Genomic DNA, 22,251 nt, shown 5'->3' on the forward strand with positions numbered 1-22,251 from the left:
TTTGGGAAGTTGAAGTCGCCCAATATAATGGTGTTTGGAGAGACCTTCATATTTTCCAGTGTTCTCAGGAAGGCAGAGTGGGATTCCTGTGTTTGGGAGGGTGGTCTGCAGCAGGCTATAAACTGGAAGGCAATTTTACCCACTGTTGCACATGGATAGTCTCTGATGCATCGTGCTGTGCCACCAACCTGGAGGTGTGGGTATCTGACGAATATTGATACTCCCCCTCCTTTTGCGGTTCGGTCCAAGTTTTGGGGCTGAAAAACATGGTATGAGGTATAACCTGGTAGTGCTGGGGTGCTCTCGGGAACCTTGAACCAGGTTTCTGTTACTGCACAGATATCAATGTTCTCCATGCTAAGGAGAGTTTCGAGTGCGTGCATCTTGAGGTTTAGACTTCTGGTGTTGAGTAGCATTACTCTTAGTTTCTTATCCCTTGTGATACCTATGGAGGTGGGTTTGTCTTTTGAGCCTTGCCTAAAAAAGGCACTATGGGAGTGGCAAAAGCCTTTGCCAATATCCGAAAGCCCAGGGGTGACAGGTGCAAGCCATCCCTAGCGAAGCTTGGCCTTTCTGTTCTGCAGGAATGTGCTCAACTGCCTTCATGGAGAGGAGGGGAAGGACTTGCTTTGCCACCACTGCCCACTGGTTTGGAGGTAGATCTGGGAACCCTTTTGGAGTTGGAAGGGTGTAGAAAGAAAATCTGTATCCCTGGGACACTATGTTGAGAACCCAAAGGTCGTTGGTAATGGTGGCCCATGTGTTTACATGAAAGAGAGTTTTCCTCCTAGGGGTAAGTGGAGGTGGGCAGAGGGAAGGGGTGGGGGAGGAGAGTCATTGTGAGTTCTTACCACAAGGGGGGCGGCTTAGAACTCCCTGGTTTTGAAGTGGAAGTAGTCCACTGCTTAGATCTCTGCATTCCCTCTGTTGCTGCTGTCTGTGGAGTCTGGTTCCCCGGCGTCTGGGGTGAACTGACCTGGTGGGAGCAGGAAAGGACCAGTGCTTGGAGGGACAATGCCTGCTGAACCTGGGTGACTGCACCTGTAAATAAAATCCTTAATGGTCTGCACAGATTTTGCTGTTTCTTCCATCTTTTTTTAAGACCTCTTCTGCCTTAGTGCCAAATAAGTTGTCTTTGTGCAAGGGGGGATCCAACAATTTAGATTTAACATGTTCTGACAAAGGATATTCCTTAAGCCATGCATGCCTTCTAAGGACAGAACTGGTGACTGCTGCCCTGCAAAAAGCTTCTAGGCAGTCAAAACCACAGTGCAAGGTGTGGTTAGTTACTTGACTTGCAGAATGCATTAACTCTTGTAACTCGTTAGATTCTGCACAAGCCGGAAAGGAAGACATTTTTTGTTTGAGGAGTTCCAGAGTATGTTGCGGAACTTTTAGCATACAAAACTGACAATGTAGTGCTCTGACAGCAAGAGTAGCTGAGGTGTATACTTTTTTACCCAATCTGTCTAGTGCTCAGGAATCCCTGTCTGATGGGGTGGGATTCTTAGCTGAGGTTGGTTTAATTCCTTTAGGTCCTTGGGAGGTGACCTCTGGGCCAGCAGGAGGACTTCTGAAAAGGAATTTGTGAGAGTCAGGGACTCTGTAGTACCGGTCAGGTTTCCTGGGAGCAGGAGGAAGGGTGTCAGAAGTCAAACTGGATTCCATACAATCATCATCCACAACATCCAGGACAGGAGGAATGGCTAAAGGTCTGTGCTGTGGTAAATCTAAGAATTCCCAGAGTTTCTTTTTTTAATGAGGATAGTCCTGACATTCCAATTGGAAATGCTCCCTTAAGGTATGTAGAGTTTACACCAAATGAAAAATCCTCGGGTGGAGAGGCAGAAGGAATGGATTCCTCTGCATCAGAATCCTCGTAAGCAGAGAGGGGTTGCATATCTTCATACTCAGATGCATCAGAGTAATCGGACTCCTATTCAGATAAAACCACCGGGGACAAGTCTCTCTTACTTCTGGAAGGGGCAGCCTGGCTACCCCTAATAAGCATAAGGTCTTCCGCCATTTTAAGTATTTGAGATTGAGGCATGGAAGCAGGTGCCTGAGAGCTTGGGTCGTCCGTTTTTTGGGCATAGTTTGTACCCTGGGCCTTAGAAACTCCGTTGTTTTTAGAAAGAACTGAAAACGTGGAAAAAGCCATCAGTTTGTGTCGTGAATCGGTAGTGTAAAGGACTTCCTCAGAAGCCAGTGCCTGCTCAGTGGCTCCGGACCCATCCAAGGTAGAGACGACCGCAGGATCCTTAGTCGAAGAATCCCTTGGCATACCGGACTCCGAAAGGGTCTTCGTAGCGGCCTGCGAATCCACATAAGTGGGCATCAGGGGCTGCGAAAGCACCTCACTGAGGACTGGAGAACTCACGAATAGCTTAGCGGAAGGGTCGTTGGCAGATTTGGACCTGTGCAGTCTGTCTCTATCTTTAACCTTACGGTTTATCGGAAGTTCTGCCATTGGATGGCTTACCAAAGCCATATCAGAAATCGAGGACTGACAGCGAAAATATCTAGCTACAATAAGGGCCAGACGACGTATAGCTCTAGCGTTGAACAAAGCACAGAAGCGACAGTGGGGGACGTCGTGGTCTGGGCCTAAACAGGTGACACAGTAAGAATGAAAGTCTCGGTGTGGTATTTGCTTTCCACAGGTGCAAGAATTGTTAACTTTTTCTGACATCGGTTAGTGCACGAAAAAAAGATCCCCAACGGGTTACTTAGCTTTAAGAAGACTTCAGCTTCAATTTGTAAATGAAAACTCAGGTAGTGGCCGACTGGCACTCGTGCGAACTGCTTCTGCTTCAGGCTCCACAGCAAGAGAGACTGATGTAATGGCGTTGGGTTGTCTTACTTTATACCACTGACGATCTAACATCAGTCCTGGAGCTACAGCAACCGACGCAGAAATACTAAGCCTCTGGTATTCAGGCCGACTGAGGGCTACCCCTGGCAGGATAATCTAAGTGTGATGACTGCAACAGTGAAACACAAAACATCAAATGTTTGGCAAATGGAACAAGCAGTACGGTCATGTTCTTTTCCAAGACAAAAGATGCAATGGTCGTATGTATCTTTAAGTGGTATCTGATGCCCGCAACAGAATTTGCCCTTCTTAGCTGACATTGGCTAATGATAATTATAGCTAACCAAGCTCAAGCAAAAGAAATGGAATATTTCCCCAATGGGGCACTTAGCTTTTTAGAAGTCGAGTGTAGGAGCAAAGCGATCGATGTGACGCCATCTGCGGCTGAAAAGTTCTGAGGTCTGTGCGTGCAGACGTCACATTTAAGGTTCCTGGTTTATGGCCCTACGTGTGACGTCCCATGCACCTACAGCAACCAGGCTTAAGCTTTTGTACAGGAGCTGACATTCTGGTCGCCTGAGGTGGGGAATCCTACACCAAGAATACTGCAGCATAGGAATAGAAGGGCATTGGGTGGATACCCACCCCAACCCCAAAAAGAAATTGGCTAGAACCTGGTAGCTGAAGACCACAGTGACTGTGAAGCAGAAATGCATAGAGTTAGAGCTGCCTGGTCCTTGTGAAAAGAGTATCCCATTGTCTAACTCAAAAGGGGCACTGACATTTAGCAGCAGCACTACTTGCATCGGGAACAGCAGCTTACCAGCTGGTTCATTTAAGGAATCATAGGACTCAGTGGTTCTAATGAGGATCACCAAGGCTTTGCACACCTCGACTCCCAAGCAACAACCACCTGGAGTTTCTCTTTGTGTTTCTTTTTCATGGTTGCTATGAAAGATGGCCAAAGCCATGAGCGAAGAAAGTGGTGCACCTGTACTTAGAAAAAGAAAACAAAAAAACTTTGCATGTCTGGAAAAGGTGCACGGCCCAAAGTCCAACTAAATCCAAATCAAACACGACTGGGACACACAAAAGTCAGATGTTCAACAATAAGAAATTTTAATCATACAACCGTAACAAACAAGGGGGACTCAGTAAACCGCTTTTGGCTAATTTGCCTTCCTCAGTGCCCCAGTGTGATCCTAACAATGATTATACCAGTTATATCTACTACCAAATACTATAGGACTATACCCTGCAGTACCATTTAGAAAAGGAGTGGTCCAACTCCTACAGATGTATTTCATATGGCACGTGGATAAAGGGTGTGCCATAGATTGAAAAATCACAGCATTTATGTCTGCAATAAAGATGCTCTATGCTCTTAAACAAATAAGAGGGCAACAAATTTTGTGTTAGAGAAGACTTTGAATGCAGTACTGGTCAGTGGGCAGAGCTGATCACAGCAGAATGAGAACACAGTTGACTCAGAGAATAACAGAGTGGGTTGTACACATCCCAAGTATGAAGGTTCCCCTATTCTTCAGTTAGTATCGTTGAGAAGAAATATATGAGAGACAGCGAGACAGAGAGACTGGTTCAATGACAAACTCAAACACCCTCCAAGAGGGATCAAGACAAGAAAACTCTTCCTCAAGGTGGGACAAAGGAGACTTCCCTCACCTAGGAGTATGAAGTTATTTGAAACTTACAGTGGCAGGAAAGAAGTTCAGCCCAAACATGAAATCAGCTCAGCTGTAAAGAGGAAAATCTGTCAAATTAGAAGTTCAGGCTCCATGTAGATGGAAATTCTTCATTGGGGATGGAAAAGCAACATTCACAGAAGGAAACAATCAAGTTGCCACAGCTGGGATTCAGTTTTGCCTTCCAATAGGAAGGGTGAGGGATATATTCCTATTACCACTAAAAAAACAAACACAAGGCATGGAGGAGCAGCTTGGTCCCTACAAAATGAGAACAGTTTCATTTTGAAAATCTAAACGGGAGGCTCACCAACATCAAGCTCCCATCACAGCCTAGTCAACGATACTACTGCGATCAGAAGAAATGAGGTGCAGGCGCTAAGACAGTTGTCATTCAACTCAAGGACGACAATCCAGGGAAAAAAGAGAAGCCAGCCATGTACTGCATACGTTCTCTCAGGGACTGGGGTTGGGATGCAAATAAGTGGTCTGAGGATGACATTAGCTTCACTTACCCTCTTTTAGACAGTGCTCACTCTGGCATGGGAGGAAAGGGAGTGCCGGTGTATGGGGAACAAATGGCAATAACAACATAAATCTTACTTGAGTCAACTTCCAAACAACTCTGCACAGGCATACATCTAATCCTACATCAGAAAAGCACTAACATATCCACCTTATAAGGGACAACCTTAACACCTCAACTTAGTGGAAGAAGACAGGGGCTGAAGAGACCTTTTCTTAAAACAGATTTTGGAAAGACCTATAGTTTAGCTCATACTCACTCCAAGCAAGAAGAAATAAAATTTTGGGCTGACAGACAAAGATGAGAACCTACTGTGGAAGAGAAGCATGTCTGCTTACAATATATACATTCAAAGCTCTAGACTTCTCATGAGGTGGAAGGGAAGCTGTGATTTAAAGAATCATCACCAGGTTGCATAAACCACAAAATAGTTCACTAAAGGGCAATTATGAAAAAACTTACCTCTATCCATCCGAGGATGAGTCAGCCTTCACAGAATTAGATTAAGGATATGACCAGGGAGGGTGTCTACAGGTTCTTCCCTGAGAAGGCAACCGTGGAAGATGTGGAGAAGGATGAATGCCAAAGCATGCAAAACCTGATAGCTGTAAGGAACTTGCAAAGCAGAGATTATCCAGAGAGAGGCATGAAGACTGTAAGAGGTCATGATTTTTACCCATTTCAAAACCAAGTTCCTCAAAACTTCTGACTAGCACAAAGACTAGGAAGGAAGCCCTTGCCCTCTATCAAACCTTAAATGAGGCCATGTACAGAAGGTTACCACGAGCAAGTGTGTGCAAAAGATGGTCACCTGGTATACAGCAGATTAGAAACTTTATTCAACCTTGTAGATGGCAAACATGGAAACAACATCAGTTCTTAAGTTTGTGTAGGTCTGGCTTCAGCCCATCACATGGCATATCCACAACAAGGACTGACATAACCTATGAGGTGGCAGGAAAAGTAGCTTTAGTCACAAATTCTCTTGATCTGTGACAGGATGACTAGAGAAGTCACTTCTCAAGATCAGGTTGGACAGCCCCATTCTTGATCTGAATGACTGTGGGAAGAAAATAGCAAATACCCTAAAAAGTAAAACCACAGATGCACAGTGTTAACACGCTTCTCTTGGATCTCTGAACTGCAGTCACTGATGGAAACATGAATAGGGTTTAACTCCATGCTAATAAGGATCAGCCCCATTCCTCCAAAGAATGAAAACCACACAAAATGCATACTTGCCTGCTACCTGGGCCTATCCTAGACTATCCTCCTAAGCTATGGTTTCCTATGTCTAAACTCCAGCCTCCTCCTTAGAGCAAGAGGGGGACCCCTTCTACTGGCCCAAGTGAGAAGCATATTTCCTCTCTATCAAATAAACCACTGCAGACTTCTAATGACTTTCAGGTGTCTTGAAAACCTTACAAAATAAAGAAAGCATGTGACTGCAGATTTTTCTGATGATAAAGTTCAAAATCCCAACTGTGTGACAAAAGGCAGATATAGAGAACAGGCATGCCTTGCCAAGAGAAAAAGAAGTTGCTTCTTACCATAACGTTCCATCTGTATTGTTGATCCTCGTTCAGTCAATTACGTGTGGGTATTGGTTCCGACCTCGGAACCGAGCCGGCCATCTTCCAAGCTCACGTCAGCTACATACTCTCGAGCTAAAACTCTTACCCAGAATTCCCCTCTCCCTGTTACCTCAGACTGAGTTTGCAAGTCAAAAGAAGGTAGAGGCTACCTCTGGTCAAATGACCTAATAGAACCGGATGGGGAGATCCACTAGAAGCCACAGGAGGGGGAAGGAGGGAGGGTCGTAATGACTGAACGAGGATCAACAATACAGATGGAAAGTTACGGTAAGACAACTTCTTTAGCTGATATTGTTAATCCTCGTTCATTCCTTACTTGTGGGAGAGAGTCCCCAGCTACCTTCATTCCTAGGAGGCTCTCATGAGCATCATAGAACCAAAAGATGCTCTTCCCCTGGAGGCCATATCCAATTTGTAATGATTGATGAAGGTATGAGTAGTAGCCCAAGTTGCAGCTGCACAAATGTCAAGTAAAGAGGCTCTGGCATGGAAGGCAGCAGAAGTTGCCACTGACCTTGTAGAATGAGCCTTTATGGTAATAGGTAATGGAATATTACGTTGTCTATAAATGAAGGTCATGCAGTCTTTCAACCATTTAGTCAATGTGACCTTAGCAACAGCACATCCTAATCTAGGTCCAGAACAGACCAAAAATAAAGTACAGTTTTGTACCTACCATAAATGTAGATGTCCGAGAGGAATGCATCTGCAGTCTTTACAAATGGGTTGTCCTGTCGTCAGGCAGCCCTTAGGTCGGCCGGATTCCAAAGTCTGGGTCTGGCTTCGGCTGGTGTCGCACTTCACCCGACGTCATTGCGGCAGTCATTCGGGTATAAAGGCATCAGCCGACGCCATTTTCCTCAGTGTTTCTTGCCCCAGATGCCAGGTGCCCTCTTGGATGGCTAAATTTGGATAAATGCCAAAGTTTCCAAATAGTAGAGAGCAAACACACAAAATAAGCATGTATGTACATATATACAAACAAATACACCATAAAAGATCCCCCCCAAGCTAGCTGAAGATTGGTAAGTACCCTAGGAGTACCTCAGAGGGGAAGGAGGGTGGGTAATCCTGACTGCAGATGCATTCCTCTCGGACATCTATATTTATGGTAGGTACAAAACTGTACTATGTCCTTCAAGGATGCATCTGCAGTCTTTACAAATGGGTAGAATACCATAGCTAAGCTAGGGGAGGAGGAAAAGAGAATAGATTATGGTGTAGTCAGGATCCCTTGCAAAACAGCAGTGGCAAAACCAGCACGGGATCTAGAGTATAGAGGTAAGTTATAATGCTTGGCAAATGTATGCACGGAGGTCCAAGTAGCAGCCTCTATAATGTCCTTGGTAGCCACTCCTCGTAAGAAAGCTGTGGTAGTGGCTGTAGCCCTTGTGGAGTGAGGCCTGATGTTCTCTGGAGTTTTCTTTCCATGGTAGGAGTAACAAAATCTAATGCAATTTCCTATCCATTTGGAGATTGTCTGTTTAGAAATTGGTTTTCCTTCCTTTCCTGTTGCATATGCTACTAGAAGTTGGTCAGTTTTTCTATTGTTTTTTGTCCTGTCCAGGTAGTAGCGTAATTGTCTGTGCACATCCAAGGTATGTAAGAGCTTTTCTCCCCTGTTCTGTGGATTGGGGAAGAATGTAGGAAGGTGGATAGCCTGATTTAAAGAGACTCTGGATACCACCTTAGGCATAAATGTAGGATTTGTTCTCATGGACACTATCTTGATGGAAGATCAGGAAGGGTTGTACTGCCATTAAAGCCTGTAGTTCAGAGACCCTTCTTGCTGAAGTAATTGCCAGCAGGAAAGCAGTCTTCCAGGATAAGTATTGCAATTCTGCTGTAGCTGCTGGTTCGAAAGGAGGTAGAGTCAGTTTTTCTAGCACAAAGTTCAAGTCCCATGCTGGCAATGGAGGTTTCCTGGGAGGTTTTACATTTTTAATTCCTCTCAGAAACTGTCTGAGCAGAGGATGCGAGAAGACAGGAGGATCCGAGCTGTATTCTGCTGAAATAGCTGATGCATGTATCTTGATGGAGGAATAGGACAGGCCTGTATGGAAGTGCTCTGCCAAGTACTCCAGGATGTTGGCTATGTTCACCAGTGTCACATCTTGCCCCTTTGCAGTACTCCAGATGAGATATCTTTTCCATTTTGCTGCATAATTCTTTCTTGTTGAAGGTCTACGAGCCTCCAGGATTATGTCTTTAACCCTTTGGGATAAATTCGGGTTAATTGCTGCTATGTAATGTTCCAGGCAGTCACCTGCAGAGTTTTTAGGTTTGGATGCAGGATGTTGTAGTTGTTCTGTGTCAGCAGTAATGGGATCAGGGGCAGTGTCCATATTTGTTCCCGGGACATGCTCCTCAGCAGTGGATACCAATGTTGTCTTGGCCAGTCTGGGCCTATCAGAATGATCCTCGGACGTTCCTCTTTGATCTTGAGAAGCACCTTGTGCATCAAAGGAAGTGGTGGGAATGCGTATGCTTGTCAGGCTTTTCCAACTGAAGGATAGGGAGTCCACCTTCCAAGCAAGTGGGTGGTAAGTCCTTGTGCAGAATTTCTTCAACTGGTGATTGAATGGGGATGCAAACAAGTCTATTTGTGGTAATCCCCATTCTCTTGTGACGGTTTTGAAGATGTCCGGATGCAGCATCCATTCGTGGGCATCTGTTGTAGTTCTGCTTAATATGTCTGCTAGAATGTTTTCCTTCCCTGGTACATAAATTGCCTGTAACTGAATGTTGTAGCTCAGAGCCACATCCCATAGGTCCAGTGCCAGCCGGCATAGAGGGTATGAGTGTGTGCCTCCCTGTTTGTTGATGTACCACATAACTGTGGTGTTGTCTGTCCTTATCAACTGGCCTTCTTGGAGAAAAGGTCTGAATGCCTGGATTGCCAATTTTACTGCCATCATTTCTTTGAGATTTATGTGCAGATGCAGCTGGTCTTGAGTCCATAGGCCTTGAATGCACTTGCCCATCATGTGTGCCCCAACCGAGGTCTGAGGCATCTGTCGTGATGGTTTGTCTTGGTTGACTTTTGCAGAAGGGCAATCCTGTGTTTGATTGACAGGCCTGAGCCCACCATAAGAACTCTTGCTTCAGGCATGGGATCAATGGAATTTTGGTTTCTAGGCTGTGCTTGTGCTGAGACCACAAATTCTTTAGGTACCACTGTAGCTTTCTCATATGCAGCCTGGCATGAGGGACCAGTATTATGCAGGATGCCATGAAGCCTAGAGCTTGTAGCACTTTTCTTGCAGTTAGATGGCTCTGCTTTGTTAATGCCAAGAAGTAGAGAGGAAGTTGCTCTTTCTTTTCTGCAGTTAGAAATGCCATTTGTTTTGATGTGTCCAGTTCTGCACCCAGAAAGGTTATTCTTTGGGATGGAATCAGCCTTGACTTTTTGTATTGACTGTATATCCCAGGGCTTGCAGCAGGTAGATGACTCTTTGTAAGTCTTCTGTTAGTTTGTTTTGTTGTCCGCTTGTATCAGGCAGTCGTCCAGGTAGGGATAGATTTGAATTCCCTGAAGTCTGCAATGAGCGATTACTGATGCCAGGCATTTCGTGAACACTCTGGGCGCAGTAGATAAGCCAAAGGGCAATGTTGAGAATTGATAATGCTCTGATCCTGCAAGAAATCTGAGGTATCTTCTGCAAATTGGTCTTATGGGGACGTGCAGGTATGCCTCCTTGAGATCTAGAGTTACCAGCCAAGACTCCTTGCCCAGCATGGGAAGAAGCTGCTGTAGGGTCAGCATTTTGAATTTTGGAACAATGAGGAATGTGTTTAAAGTGGACAGATCTAGAATAGGCTTCCATTTGTTTTCTTTTCTTGGTACCAGGAAGAGCCTGGAGTAAAATCCCTTTCCTTGCTCCATAGATGGTACCTTTTCCACAGCTCTCATTCTTAATTGAGATATTTGTTTTAGAGCTTTTGCCCTTTGAGAAGGTGGTTGACATGGTCTGGTAATGCCTGTTCTTTCAACCATGCATGCCTCCTGATAACTGTGCCAGTCATGGCTGATCTAAAGGAAGCCTCCAGTGCATCATAGCCACATTTTAAAGAATGGTTACTAACCTGCTGTATGTTATGTAACATTTCTTGAACATACTTTTTATCTAAAGATTCTTCAGAGGACAGCTTTTTAGTTAACTGGTCAAGCATAAACTCTTGATATTGAATCATATGAAATTGGCAGTTCAAAGCTCTAGCTGACAAAGTAGCAGAGGTGTAAACTTTTACCCCATCTCTAAGGACCTGGATTCCCTTTCAGAGGGAGGGTTTTAGAAGAAGTAGCTGCTACAGCTTTAGGGCCCTGGGAGATAGTCTCTGGATCTGCAAAAGGAGCCTTATATAAGTGGTGATGAGTGTCCGGGACCCTGTAGTACCTATCGGGCTTAGCAGGAGCCGGAGGTAAAGTATCAGGAGCAGTGCAAGCATCATTAAATGCATCAACAACAACAGATAGAACTGGAGGTATAGCTAAAGGCCTATGCTGTGGCAAATGTAGAAAGGTCCTAAGCCTTTTTCTAGAGTCTGAGAAATCTTGGCCCTGCCACTGAAATTGTTCCCTCATAGCATGCAAGGTTTCCCCAAAGGAAAATTCCTCAGGAGGAGAGGCTGAAGGGATGGACTCCTCAGCATCAGAGTCTTCGTAAGGAGAATAAGAAGCCTCAGGAGGGTCTGTATGTTCTGATTCATCAGAGGAATCATCTGTGGATACTGGCTCAGGGGGCTCTGCTCTAGGCCTCTTTTCTGGAGGAAGGAGAGAGGCCCTGTCTGGAAGAGGCTGTGCTCCACGAATTAAAGAGATGAGATCCTCTGCCAAAGAAAGCATATGGGAGCTGGTGCTGGGCCTGTGAGAGGGGGGCTTGGCAGGCACAGGTTTTGATGCTTTGGCTGCTTTAGCCCTGGCAAAGGCCTTAATAGACATAGCTGGAGGAGGCCTAGCAGCTCCACGTGCAGGGGTAGAAATATCTAGGGGAATGGTGTCAGATAAATCCTGTGAAATCGCAACAGAAGGTTGGATTTCAGAAGCCGTTTCTACCAGGTTAGAAGAGGCCTCGGAAGAAGGCAAGTTATCGGCAGAAGAAAGAACCGCTTGCTCGGTTTCTGCGAGTGTCGGTCCTTTTCTTTGCGTTTTTTGGTTATTTGCGTAGTCGGAGGATCCGACGGTATAATGTAGGCAAAATTGGAGCCGAAACTATGTTCAGCAAAGTCCGAGCGACGTCTAAGCGTCCGTCGGTTAAAAGAAGCACAGGCTAGACAAGCTGCTACGTCGTGGTCTGGGCCTAAACAATGTATGCAATAGGAGTGGAAATCTTTATGAGGTATTTGTTTCCCACAAGATTAACAGTTATTAACTTTCTCTGACATCGGCTGAGGCAAGAAAGAGTCCCCAACGGGGTACTTAGCTTTATAGAAGTCTTCGAAGTAGTATTCGGTAGTAGTAATCTCTGGATCTGACCGACCGGCACTTGCGAACAGCTTCTGCTTCGCCACGGCAAGAAAGACTGGGAAAATGGCGTCGGCTGATGCCTTTATACCCGAATGACTGCCGCAATGACGTCGGGTGAAGTGCGACACCAGCCGAAGCCAGACCCAGACTTTGGAATCCGACCGACCGAAGGGCTGCCTGACGACAGGACAACCCATTTGTAAAGACTGCAGATGCATCCTTGAAGGACATCTGGTCTGATTTACGCGAGGCCTTAATCCTGTTCAAGCAGAAGGAAATTTGCCTGTGAATATCTAGAGTATGTAGGCAATACTCTCCTTTGTTTGAAAGATTGGGGAAGAAAACTGGCAATTCAATGGTTTGATTAATGGACATTTCAGAGATCATTTCTGGCAGAAAGGAAGGATTAGTTTTCAATGACACTATCGCTATGAAAAATCAAATATGGACTCTTGATGCATAAGGCTTGAAGCTCAGAGATATATCTGGCTGAAGTAATGGTGACCAAAAACAAGGTTTTCCATGACAAATATTTGAGGTCGCAAGAAGAAGCCGGTTAGAAAGGTGGCATTGTCAAAGCTTGTAGGACTAATGACAAGTCCCATGGTTGAGTAGGTTCTCTAAAAAGGGGTTTTAGATAATTCACGCCTTTTATGAAAGTCTTGCATAATTTGTGTGACATAAGAGACTAGTCTTGGACACCATCATGGAAATTAGATATTGCAGCCAAATGAACTCTAATGGTAGAGGCAGATAGACCGGATTGAAATAGGGTAGCTAAATACTCCAGTACTATCGACACTGGTGCTGAAAAAGGATCTACCTGTTTTTCTTTCAGCCAAAAGGTAAATCTTTTCCACTTGCTGAGATATGTAATTCTGGTGGAAGACTTATGAGATGCAATAAGAATGCCATGTACTGGCAAAGAAAGATCATTCTGCCTGGCAATCAAGGGAATTGGAGGAGCCAAGCTGTGAGCTTCAGGCTGTTCAAGTTGGGGTGAAACAGATTTTGTGGATGGGAGATCAACCCCGGGGTTGGATGGAGAATCCACGATTGATCTAGCAGGTGAGGCCAAAGGAAAGGGAACCAAATCTGCTGAGGCCAATATGGTGCTATGAGGATTACTTTGCTCTTCAACCGGCGTGCTTTCTTCAGAAACTGGGGAATGAGGGGGAGAGGTGGAAATACAAAGTAGATCAGAGGGCCAATCGTGGACTAGAGCATCCCTGGGTGACTCTCCCAGAGGGGGAATCAGGGCAAAATAGTTGCTGCATTTGTAGTTGGTCAAGGACACAAAGAGGTCATAGCAAGGAAGACCCCAGTGGTTGAAAATCTCCGCCTCTATCAAGGGATTCAGGGGACCACTCGTGAGGTTGTAGTATACACCTGCTGAGTCTGTCTGCTATCACGTTGGAACTCCCGGGAATGTGCATTGCTAGAAGAAAACGGTTGGTAGCCATCGCCCAATGCCATATCCTCATGGCCTCTCGACAGAATGGGTAAGATTTGGTTCCACCCGGTTTGTTGATATACCAGACCACCGCCATGTTGTCTGATTGTATCGCAATAGTCCCGGATGGCAGCAAGGGATGAAATGCTAGCACCACCCTCAGCTCTACAACACTTATATGCAGATGGGCTTCCATTTCGGACCAAGTACCTTGGACTGTCTGTCCCTGTCATAGCCCCCACCCCCACCCCATCAGGGAGGTGTCCGTGGTCACTGTAACCTTGGGCTGTTGGGGGGGAGAAAGGACGAGACCATTGTGATGGGTTGAAGGCCATCCAGTAATTTAAATCCTGTTTGCACCTGTGAGTTACCCGAATCTTGGCTGAAACAGGGTACTGAAAGGGATACCACTGGATGAGCAGTAGCCATTGTAGAAGCCTCATGTGAAACCTGGCCAGGGGGACAATGGTGATGGAGGCTGCCATGGAACCCAACAACTGTAGAACAGAGTAAGCTGTGGATTTCTCCCTTGAAAGGAAGGGATAAGTTTTTGCTTTATCCTTAGAATTCTGTGCTCTGGAATGGATGCTCTACAATTCTTTGTATTCAAGATGACCCCCTATGAATTCTGTGGACTGAGATGGGGTGAAATTGGATTTTTGCCAGTTTATGGTTATGCCTAGCCTTTCTGCAGAGAGGCGAGAGTATGCCAGGGCTTCTTCCAATAGATGTCTGGTGGGGGTGGAGATGAGCCAGTCGTCTAGGTATGGAAACACTTGGAATCCTTGTAGTCGCAAATGAGCTGTGACAACTGCCAGGCACTTTGTGAACACTCTGGGGGCTGTAGAGGGTCCGAAGGGCAGTAATCTTAACTGTTAGTGACTGGCTCCCGCACGGAAGCGAAGGAATCTTCTTGATGGTCTGTCCACTTTTATGTGGTAGTACGCATCTTGAAGATTTAACGAGCACATCCAATCGTCTTTTTCCAAAAGCGGAAGGATAGATTGTATTGTGACCATCCGGAATTTTTGTACTTTTACAAACTTGTTCAATACACTGAGATCCAAAATTGGTATCCAGTCCCCGATTTTCTTTGGCACCAAAAATAGTCTAGAGTAGAATCTGGATCCTATCTGGTCTGGAGGGACTATTTAGATGACTCTTTCTTAGCAGTTTTGAAATCTCTAATGCTGCTTCTTCCCTTTGACTGGGTGGAATGCCGGGTAAATTTGTTAGGGGAGTGGGACAAAGGTAGAAGGAAATATGATAACCTCTGGTTATTATCCTTTGTACCCAAGAATCGGTGGTGATGGTTAGCCAGGCAGAAGGGTACAAAGAGAAATGACCCCCAACCACTTCCAGAGGAAAGCAGTTGGGCTGCTCTTCAGGAGCACTGGTAGGATTGGCCAGGGAAAGAGTCCCTGGAACCCTGGTTACACAGACCCCCCTCTGCCGCAAAAAGGACGTCTTCCCTTCAAGTTTCCCCCTCTGCCACTAGGGGAGAATTCGGCCTTTGTGTCACGGAAAGGACCCTGAGACCTTTTGTGCCACATCTTCCCACTCTTCTGGTTTCTGGGGAAAGCTCGTTGAGGGGAAGAATAACGGACACCCATGGCAGAAAGGGTCTTACCGTCCTGTTCACATCTGGCCAGTTTGCTTTCAACCTTTGGTCCAAACAATGAAGAGGCTTCGATGGGAGCGTTGAGAAAGGAAGCCTTGAAGGGTTCCATGAAATTACATAAGCGCATCCAGGTGTGTCGTCTCAGAACAATGCCTGAACTCCAGCTGCTCCTTCTGATGCATGAGATATTGGGCGCATGGAAGAGTTAGATCTCGATTCAATGGTGGCTAGCCGAGAGGCCACTTTGTCACGGACCTCATCAGACACAGCTCCAGCCAAAGTTTCAGAGAGCTCAGAAATTAAATCTCTTTGAAGCCTGGTAAAGTGTGCCATATAGTTCAGGGACCTGATTGCAAAGGTCACTGATGCAAAAGTACACTTCCCTATTCTGTCCAGAGCCCGGGACTCTTTGTTGGGTGGATGGACAGTCTGGCTTTCTTCTTCCACCAGGTCCTTTTTAGTTGCGGCCGCCACCACCAAAGCATCTACAGGAAGACCTTTGGACCAATGGGGATCAGTACAGGAAGGGACAAAATTTTATCAGGCCTCTGGGGAATGGCCTCAACGGTGTCAGAAGCCTTCCACGCAAGCTGCATGATGAGCTGGACCAGTTGGACGGTAGGTGGAGTAACCCAGGAGGTAGGGGGCCGGGCGCGAAAAGCCTGCAGGAACACAGACTCTTCAGAGGTCAGGTTTGAGGGCTGCCAATCAACTCTCTGTTTAAGAATTTCAAGAATATCACCAAAGGATACCTCAGAGGGTGAGCGAGGGGACCCTTCCCCATCATCAAGGTCTGTGTCTTCAGTAAGTGACTCTGTGGAGTCCATGCCCTCTTGCACGAGCTCTTTTGATGAACTTCCTCAGAGGGAGAAGCTGGGGAAGACAGTGCAAAAGGGGTCTCCTGTGGGAGTATATCCTAAGGCCCTTGCGCCCGGTGTCCGCTAGAAGCGACTTGTGTACACTGCGGTCCAGAGGAGGGCTGGGAGAGTGATAGCACAGGATCGCCAACCGACGCCAGAGCCTTCTCCATTAGCTGGAAGGCCGGTCCACCTGAAGAGGGGTGAGTGCCTAAGGCAGGGGTCACCCCTCTCCTAAGTGGCTCAGCCTGCCGACTCCAAGTCCCTGGATGACTGTGAAACATCAAATTACGTACGCCACAGCTGACATCCTGGGTTGTAGCAAAACTCTCCTGCCACAAAGGCAACTACGGCTCCTTAGTGAGGTCCATAAAGGGAGCCAGAGAGGGAAGACTGTGCTATATTAAGATGCTTCAAAGGCAATGAAGGAGGAGAATAAGTAGGGGTCTTTGGTAAAGGGTGATCACCTCCTAAGGAAGGATAGGTCCTGGGGGGGCAGGATACCAGTGGCCAAAAGCACTTGACCCACAAGATGCAACATGTCGTGTTCAGAGAGGCTTCTAATGGATTTCACGGACACGGCTGAGGGGGAGTCAGGTCTATCCAAAGACAGAGCAAGCTTGGAGGTCTGCACTGTAAACAATGGGGCTGTAAAGGACTGAACTACAGGTGTCTGCACTGAGGAAATTATCGGTGCCGAAGTCATGGTCTGCACCGACGATAAGGTCGGTACCGAAGTGGTTGCCGGCGCGAAGGCTGGAACCGAAATAATAGGTGCCGATAACTGAATGGTCTGTGCTGAGATGGTAGTCGGTGCCAGGTAAGTTGTCGGAGCCGAAAAGGTAAAGGGCATCGAAAATTCAATCAACGTCGTAACAATCTGCATCGACTGGACAGTCGGTGCCAGTAAAGAAGTCTGAATAGAGGAGCCCCTCGGTACCGATACGGTAAAGGGCAAGTTAGTTGGTGCCAAAGTCACAGATGGCGCACCAATGGCCTCTGTGCCGAAGGTCTAGGTACCAAAAGCACTGGAGCCGAAGAAGTCAATTCCGAACTGGAAAGCTTATCTTTCTTGGGTCTCGGTTTCGGGGGGTCCCCAGCAGAGGACAAAGGAAGAGACTTGGCCTTTATATGTTCATCACTCTTTTTCTTATGGGATCTTGGAGTGGTTGAAGCCTCCGACCCAGAAATAGCCTCTGAAAAAGGAGATTTAAGTAGCCCCTTCAATATTAATTTATTTTTTCTCTCAATCAGCGTCCTGTTAAAGAAATTCTTACAAATCTTGCAGGGCGGGTCAACTGTTAAATGAGGCACACCCAAGCAATAGATACACAGGGAATGTGCATCTGAAGTAGGTAATTTATGGCCACAATCTAAACACCTTTTAAATCCTGGACTACCTTTTTTATCTGCCATGTTAGAAAGAAAGAAGGAAACCCAGAAAAAATACCAGCAATGGTACAAGAATTACCTGAAGGTTAGAAGAAAAGGGAGTTTATTAACGATGGTAAAGAAATGATCTCGTGGTAAAGGGGATGAAAAAAATTGAAGAGATTCAAGAAAGGATAGTTGCTAAATGCGATAGTTTTCTCTTACCCTATCTAACAACTTTTCTGTGAGAAAAGGCTGCTTTAGAATTTAGTATGAAGAAAATTATTATACTTACCTCAAGAGAAGTAGCTTGACACGACTGAATGGCGATGCGGCAAACAAAATCTGAGGTAACAGGGACAGGGGAATTCTGGGCAAGAGTTTTAGCTCGAGAGTTTGTAGCTGACGTGAGCTTGGAAGATGGCCGGCTCAGTTCCGAGGTCAGAACAGATACCTACACGTAAGGAATGAATGAGGATTAACAATATCAGATCATACATTTCCAAGCATAGGGATTTCTGAAGAGAGATGCTGAGTTCTGACTGCTGGAAAGGATGGACCCAATTGTATAACCAATTAAAGATGGTCCCTGACATTTAATATACAGATTACTGCAGTAACACTGCTTCACATATGCCAAAGGCAGAGAAAAAAACTGAACTAGACTTGTACACTAACTGACCTTATAACTAGATGTTCAAATATATTCACTGTTGCAGTCATTACCTGTGGGATTATCCTGCTTACAGGTAGCATGACAGGCAGCCAGAGTTCCAGACACACAAACACGGATATCAGGCTGGACAACAGACATCGTATTTAAATCTTTCTTTCTGCACAGTTCAGCATGGTTGCATGACTCAGCCTTTGGGGAAGCCCAGTTCTGTGGGTTAGGCCAGGCACTGGGCTACTACAGTCAGGGTCCCTACAAATAAGGGCCACAACTGTAAATAGTACAATGAATATAAAACATTGTCACTGACGGTAAAATAAAAATACAGCTGCAGTGCTGTGAAAACAAGGCGTTAAGAGCAATTTCACAGACTTCTGGTGAGGAGACGCACTTCAGCTCAGTTTTGCATACATTGCTCTCTGATCAAATTTTGTCACAGATGCTTAACACAAAGTGAAAATACATGTACCTGTGGACTCTGCATTTCGTAATCTGTATGTGTAACCACACTGTTGTAGTACCTGTACCGGTAGTTACGGTTATCATTGGAAGAGCCACTTGATCCACCTGCAAGAGACAGAAAAGCAAACATGATCACTACAGTAATGCTTTAATTTTCAACATCAACTTTACCCAATTCAGCTTCATGACAACCACAGCCTATTCCAGCAAATAAAAGGAGTAATATAATGCCAATCAGTAATGCGGGAATTAAGGATGAATGGGAATGTTATGTGCTTTACACAATTCAATCTGAACACTGCTGATTTACCTACTTTTGTGCATTTGGGATATGGGACAAACCAAAGCCACTGGCAAAAAGTCTGGCATATGCAAAAAGTCCACTTGTGTACTTTACTTGCCATAACAGTTGATTTTTGAATAGATGCAGTAGCCATTATGTTTGGGTTGTATCCTGCCAAGTATACTGTATACTCAGCTAGTCTGCAAAGCTTCGGGGCTCCCTTCTCACATGCTGTATGCCCTCCCTTAGCACAAGAGGATGTACTCTTGTAAAACAGTTGAAGAGACCTGCCAAAACCTGACGCTTTCTTGCCCAAAACAGGGAGGCTGAAGCCTAGAGCTCCAAGTAAAGTCATGCCGAGCGGAGGGGAATGGGGGGATATCCCACCCTGGCCAGGGAAAGGAATAGAGAGAGGGTTGGGTAGACAAGGTGATTAGTACTACAATATTGATCTAATTTGAACATCTACTGTTATGGTAAGACAGCTTTACAATTATACAGTACTCTTCATTAGGTTACTGTTGCAGCAACTACATATGGGACAAAGGCCAAGGCTCAGTAAGAAAGGTTGGCTACAGTAGGTCCAAAATCCAGGATTCCCTGAAGAAAAGTACAGCGGTGTACACTTAACATAAATGTAGATGTTAAGAGTGTATTCCATAAATGTAAATGTTAGAGTGTATTCACTGTTGCTCATTAATTTGGGTAATCTGCTGGCAGGTTGGCCTCAGTCGGCCTGATTAACAAAGTCTTGGGTCCTGCGTCGGTTGCTGTCCCTTTTTCCACGACATCAGGTCGTCAGGGGTATAAAATATGCATCCAACGCCATTACATCAGTTTTTCTTGCCCAAGATGTCAGGTGTCCCCCTAATGGGGAGCAAATAAAAATAAAAACACAAAAATCTACCTCCAACCAAAAGCAAATACACCAAAAAGGCTTTTAAGCATAATAAAAGAAAGTAGAGGTATAGCCAGAGAAAAGTAGGGGGCTGGAGGGAGGGTAACCAGGACTGCAACAGTGAATACACTCGAACATCTACATTTATGGTAAATGTACACAACTGTACTATGCTCTTCGTGTTTCACTGTTGCAGTCATTGGGTAGATTCCCAAAGCTATGGTTGGGAGGAGGAGTTTATAAAGTATTCGGGCCAGCTTTAAGGTCCTGAAAGACAGCAGTGGCAAAGCCAGCTCTGGATTTAGAGAAAATTGGTAAATGATAATGCTTGCTGAAAGTGTGCACAGAATTCCAAGTAGCAGCTTCTAGAATATCCCTGGTAGGGATACCTCTGAGAAAGGCTGCAGAAGTAGATGCACCCCTGGTGGAGTGAGATCTGATCCCCTGGGTGATAGGTTTTCCATGGTGCTTACAGCAGAAATAAATGCAATGGCTTATCCATTTAGAAATGGTTTGTTTTGAAATAGCCTTCCCCTCTGCCCCTGCAGCAAATGCTACCAGCAATTGTTCAGATTTTCTTCGAGATTTAGTCCTGTCCAAGTAGAATCTAAGTTGTCTGTGCACATCCAAGGAATGCAGAATCCTTTCCCCTTTGTTCTGTGGGTTGGGAAAGTTGGCAAATGAATGGACTGATTAAGAGCCACACTGGAAACCACCTTAGGCATGAAGGATGGATTGGTCTTCAGAGATGCCCTGTTCGCATAAAAGGTGATGAAAGGCTCCACTGCCATAAGGGCCTGTAATTCAGATATCCTTCCAGCTGAAGTGACTACTAAAAGGAAAGCTGTTTTCCAAGAAAGAAATGTTTAAGTCTACAGTAGCAGCTGGCTCGAAAGGGGGTAGAGTGAGCTTCTCCAAAACAAAGTTAAGGTCGATTTAACATGCAAGTCTGTAGGCCTGAATACACCCTCAGAAGCCGGTGCCTGCACAGCAGCTCCGGACCCATCCAAGGTAGAGACATCTGCGGGTTCCACAGGCGAAGCCTCTCGCGGCATAGCAGACTCCAAATGGGTCTCAGTATAGGCCTGTGAATCAGAAGTAATGGGTATCAGGGGCTGCAAAAGTGTCTTACTGAGTACCGGCAAACTGGCGACTGGCTTAGGAGATGCGTTGTCAGCAGTTCTGGACCTTGGCGGCCTCTGTCTTTATCTTTGCATTTTTTTCTGACTCCCGGTAGTCGGATGGCTAACCAACGACACTTTTGGATAATTAAACAGGGAACCGAAATATTTAGAAGCAAAAATGTACCGATGACAGATAGTGCGCTGATTAAATAAAGCACAAAACCGACAGCAAGGTACATCGTGGTCAGGGCCTAGGCAAGGAATACAGTACAAATGAAAATCTTTGAGAGGGATTTGCTTTCCACAAGTAATGCAATTATTAACTTTTACTAACATTGGTAAGGAGCAAGAAAAAATTTCCCCAACGGGGTACTTAGCTTTAAGTTGAAGACTTCGGTTCTGAAACTCGAAAATGAAAATTTCAAGAGATGCGCCGACCGGCACTTGCGAACTGCTTCTGCTTTGGGCACCGCACGGCAAGAAAGACCGATGTAATGGCGTCGGATGCATGTTTTATACCCCTGACGACCTGACGTCATGGAAGAAGGGACAGCAACCGACGCAGGACCCAAGACTTTGTTAATCAGGCCGACTGAGGGCAACCTGCCAGCAGATTACCCAAATGTAATGACTGCAACAGTGAAACACGAAGAACATCTACAGTTGTCCTAGAACTTACTGTAACAGCAGATGCCAGACTGTTCATTGCTGCAGTAGTTGTACTGCTGGATCTGAATTTATCCTTAAGTCTTGGTGATTACCTTCGCAAGGTGGACCCAGTTTTTCAGAAAATCTAACCAAGATGACACTGATATACAGACTGTATTTTACACAGAATATATAATTGACAAAAGTAGGCTAAAAAAAGATAGCTGGGTGCACAAGATCCAGGATAAAAAAAAAAAAAAACTGCCCAACCCTGGTAGGTGCACTGGTGCCAGGACTGGAAAAAATGAGTGTAGAATCCTCAAGTTATGGAAACATTCCTACAATGGAGATAAGCCAGGCTCAGGGGAGGATGGCCTCGCCTCCCCCATTGTAGAAGGTAGTATTTGACAAAAATCACGAAACCTAACAGGCCAAAAAAGAATGATAAAGATGATGGAATGGACTATTGAGGATAAGAAATTGCGTAGTTACTATTACACAAAAAAGACCAGAATTTCCAGACAGAAGACATACAAAAATATTGAGAGAAATTAGAGGAAAGAAAAATACTTGAACAAGAAAAAATTGTCAAAAGCTTCAAATGCAAATGTGTTTATTAATACAACAGATTTATGAAAAACATTATACAGACCAAGAAACATTGGGCTGTTTGTAAAAAGAAGCGACTGAGGAAGTGCAAAAAGTACAGCTGTGTACACTTACCATAAATGTAGATGTTCGAGTGTATTCACTGT

The 22,251-nt window shown here is 45.3% G+C and overlaps 1 protein-coding gene across 1 annotated transcript in view; it reads right to left on the bottom strand.

Moving 5' to 3' along the window:
* Window positions 1-22,251, bottom strand: part of LOC122808386 (dual specificity tyrosine-phosphorylation-regulated kinase 1A-like) — a 529,197-nt gene that overhangs the window by 76,112 nt on the left and 430,834 nt on the right. The window contains exon 5 of the mRNA XM_044079352.1: window positions 18,551-18,648. Coding sequence (XP_043935287.1) covers window positions 18,551-18,648 — 98 coding nt within the window. The remainder of the gene's footprint in view (window positions 1-18,550; window positions 18,649-22,251) is intronic.

Source organism: Protopterus annectens, chromosome 8.part0 (genome assembly GCF_019279795.1).
Source record: "Protopterus annectens isolate FY-2018-M chromosome 8.part0, PAN1.0, whole genome shotgun sequence".
NCBI classification, from domain to species: domain Eukaryota; kingdom Metazoa; phylum Chordata; order Ceratodontiformes; family Protopteridae; genus Protopterus; species Protopterus annectens.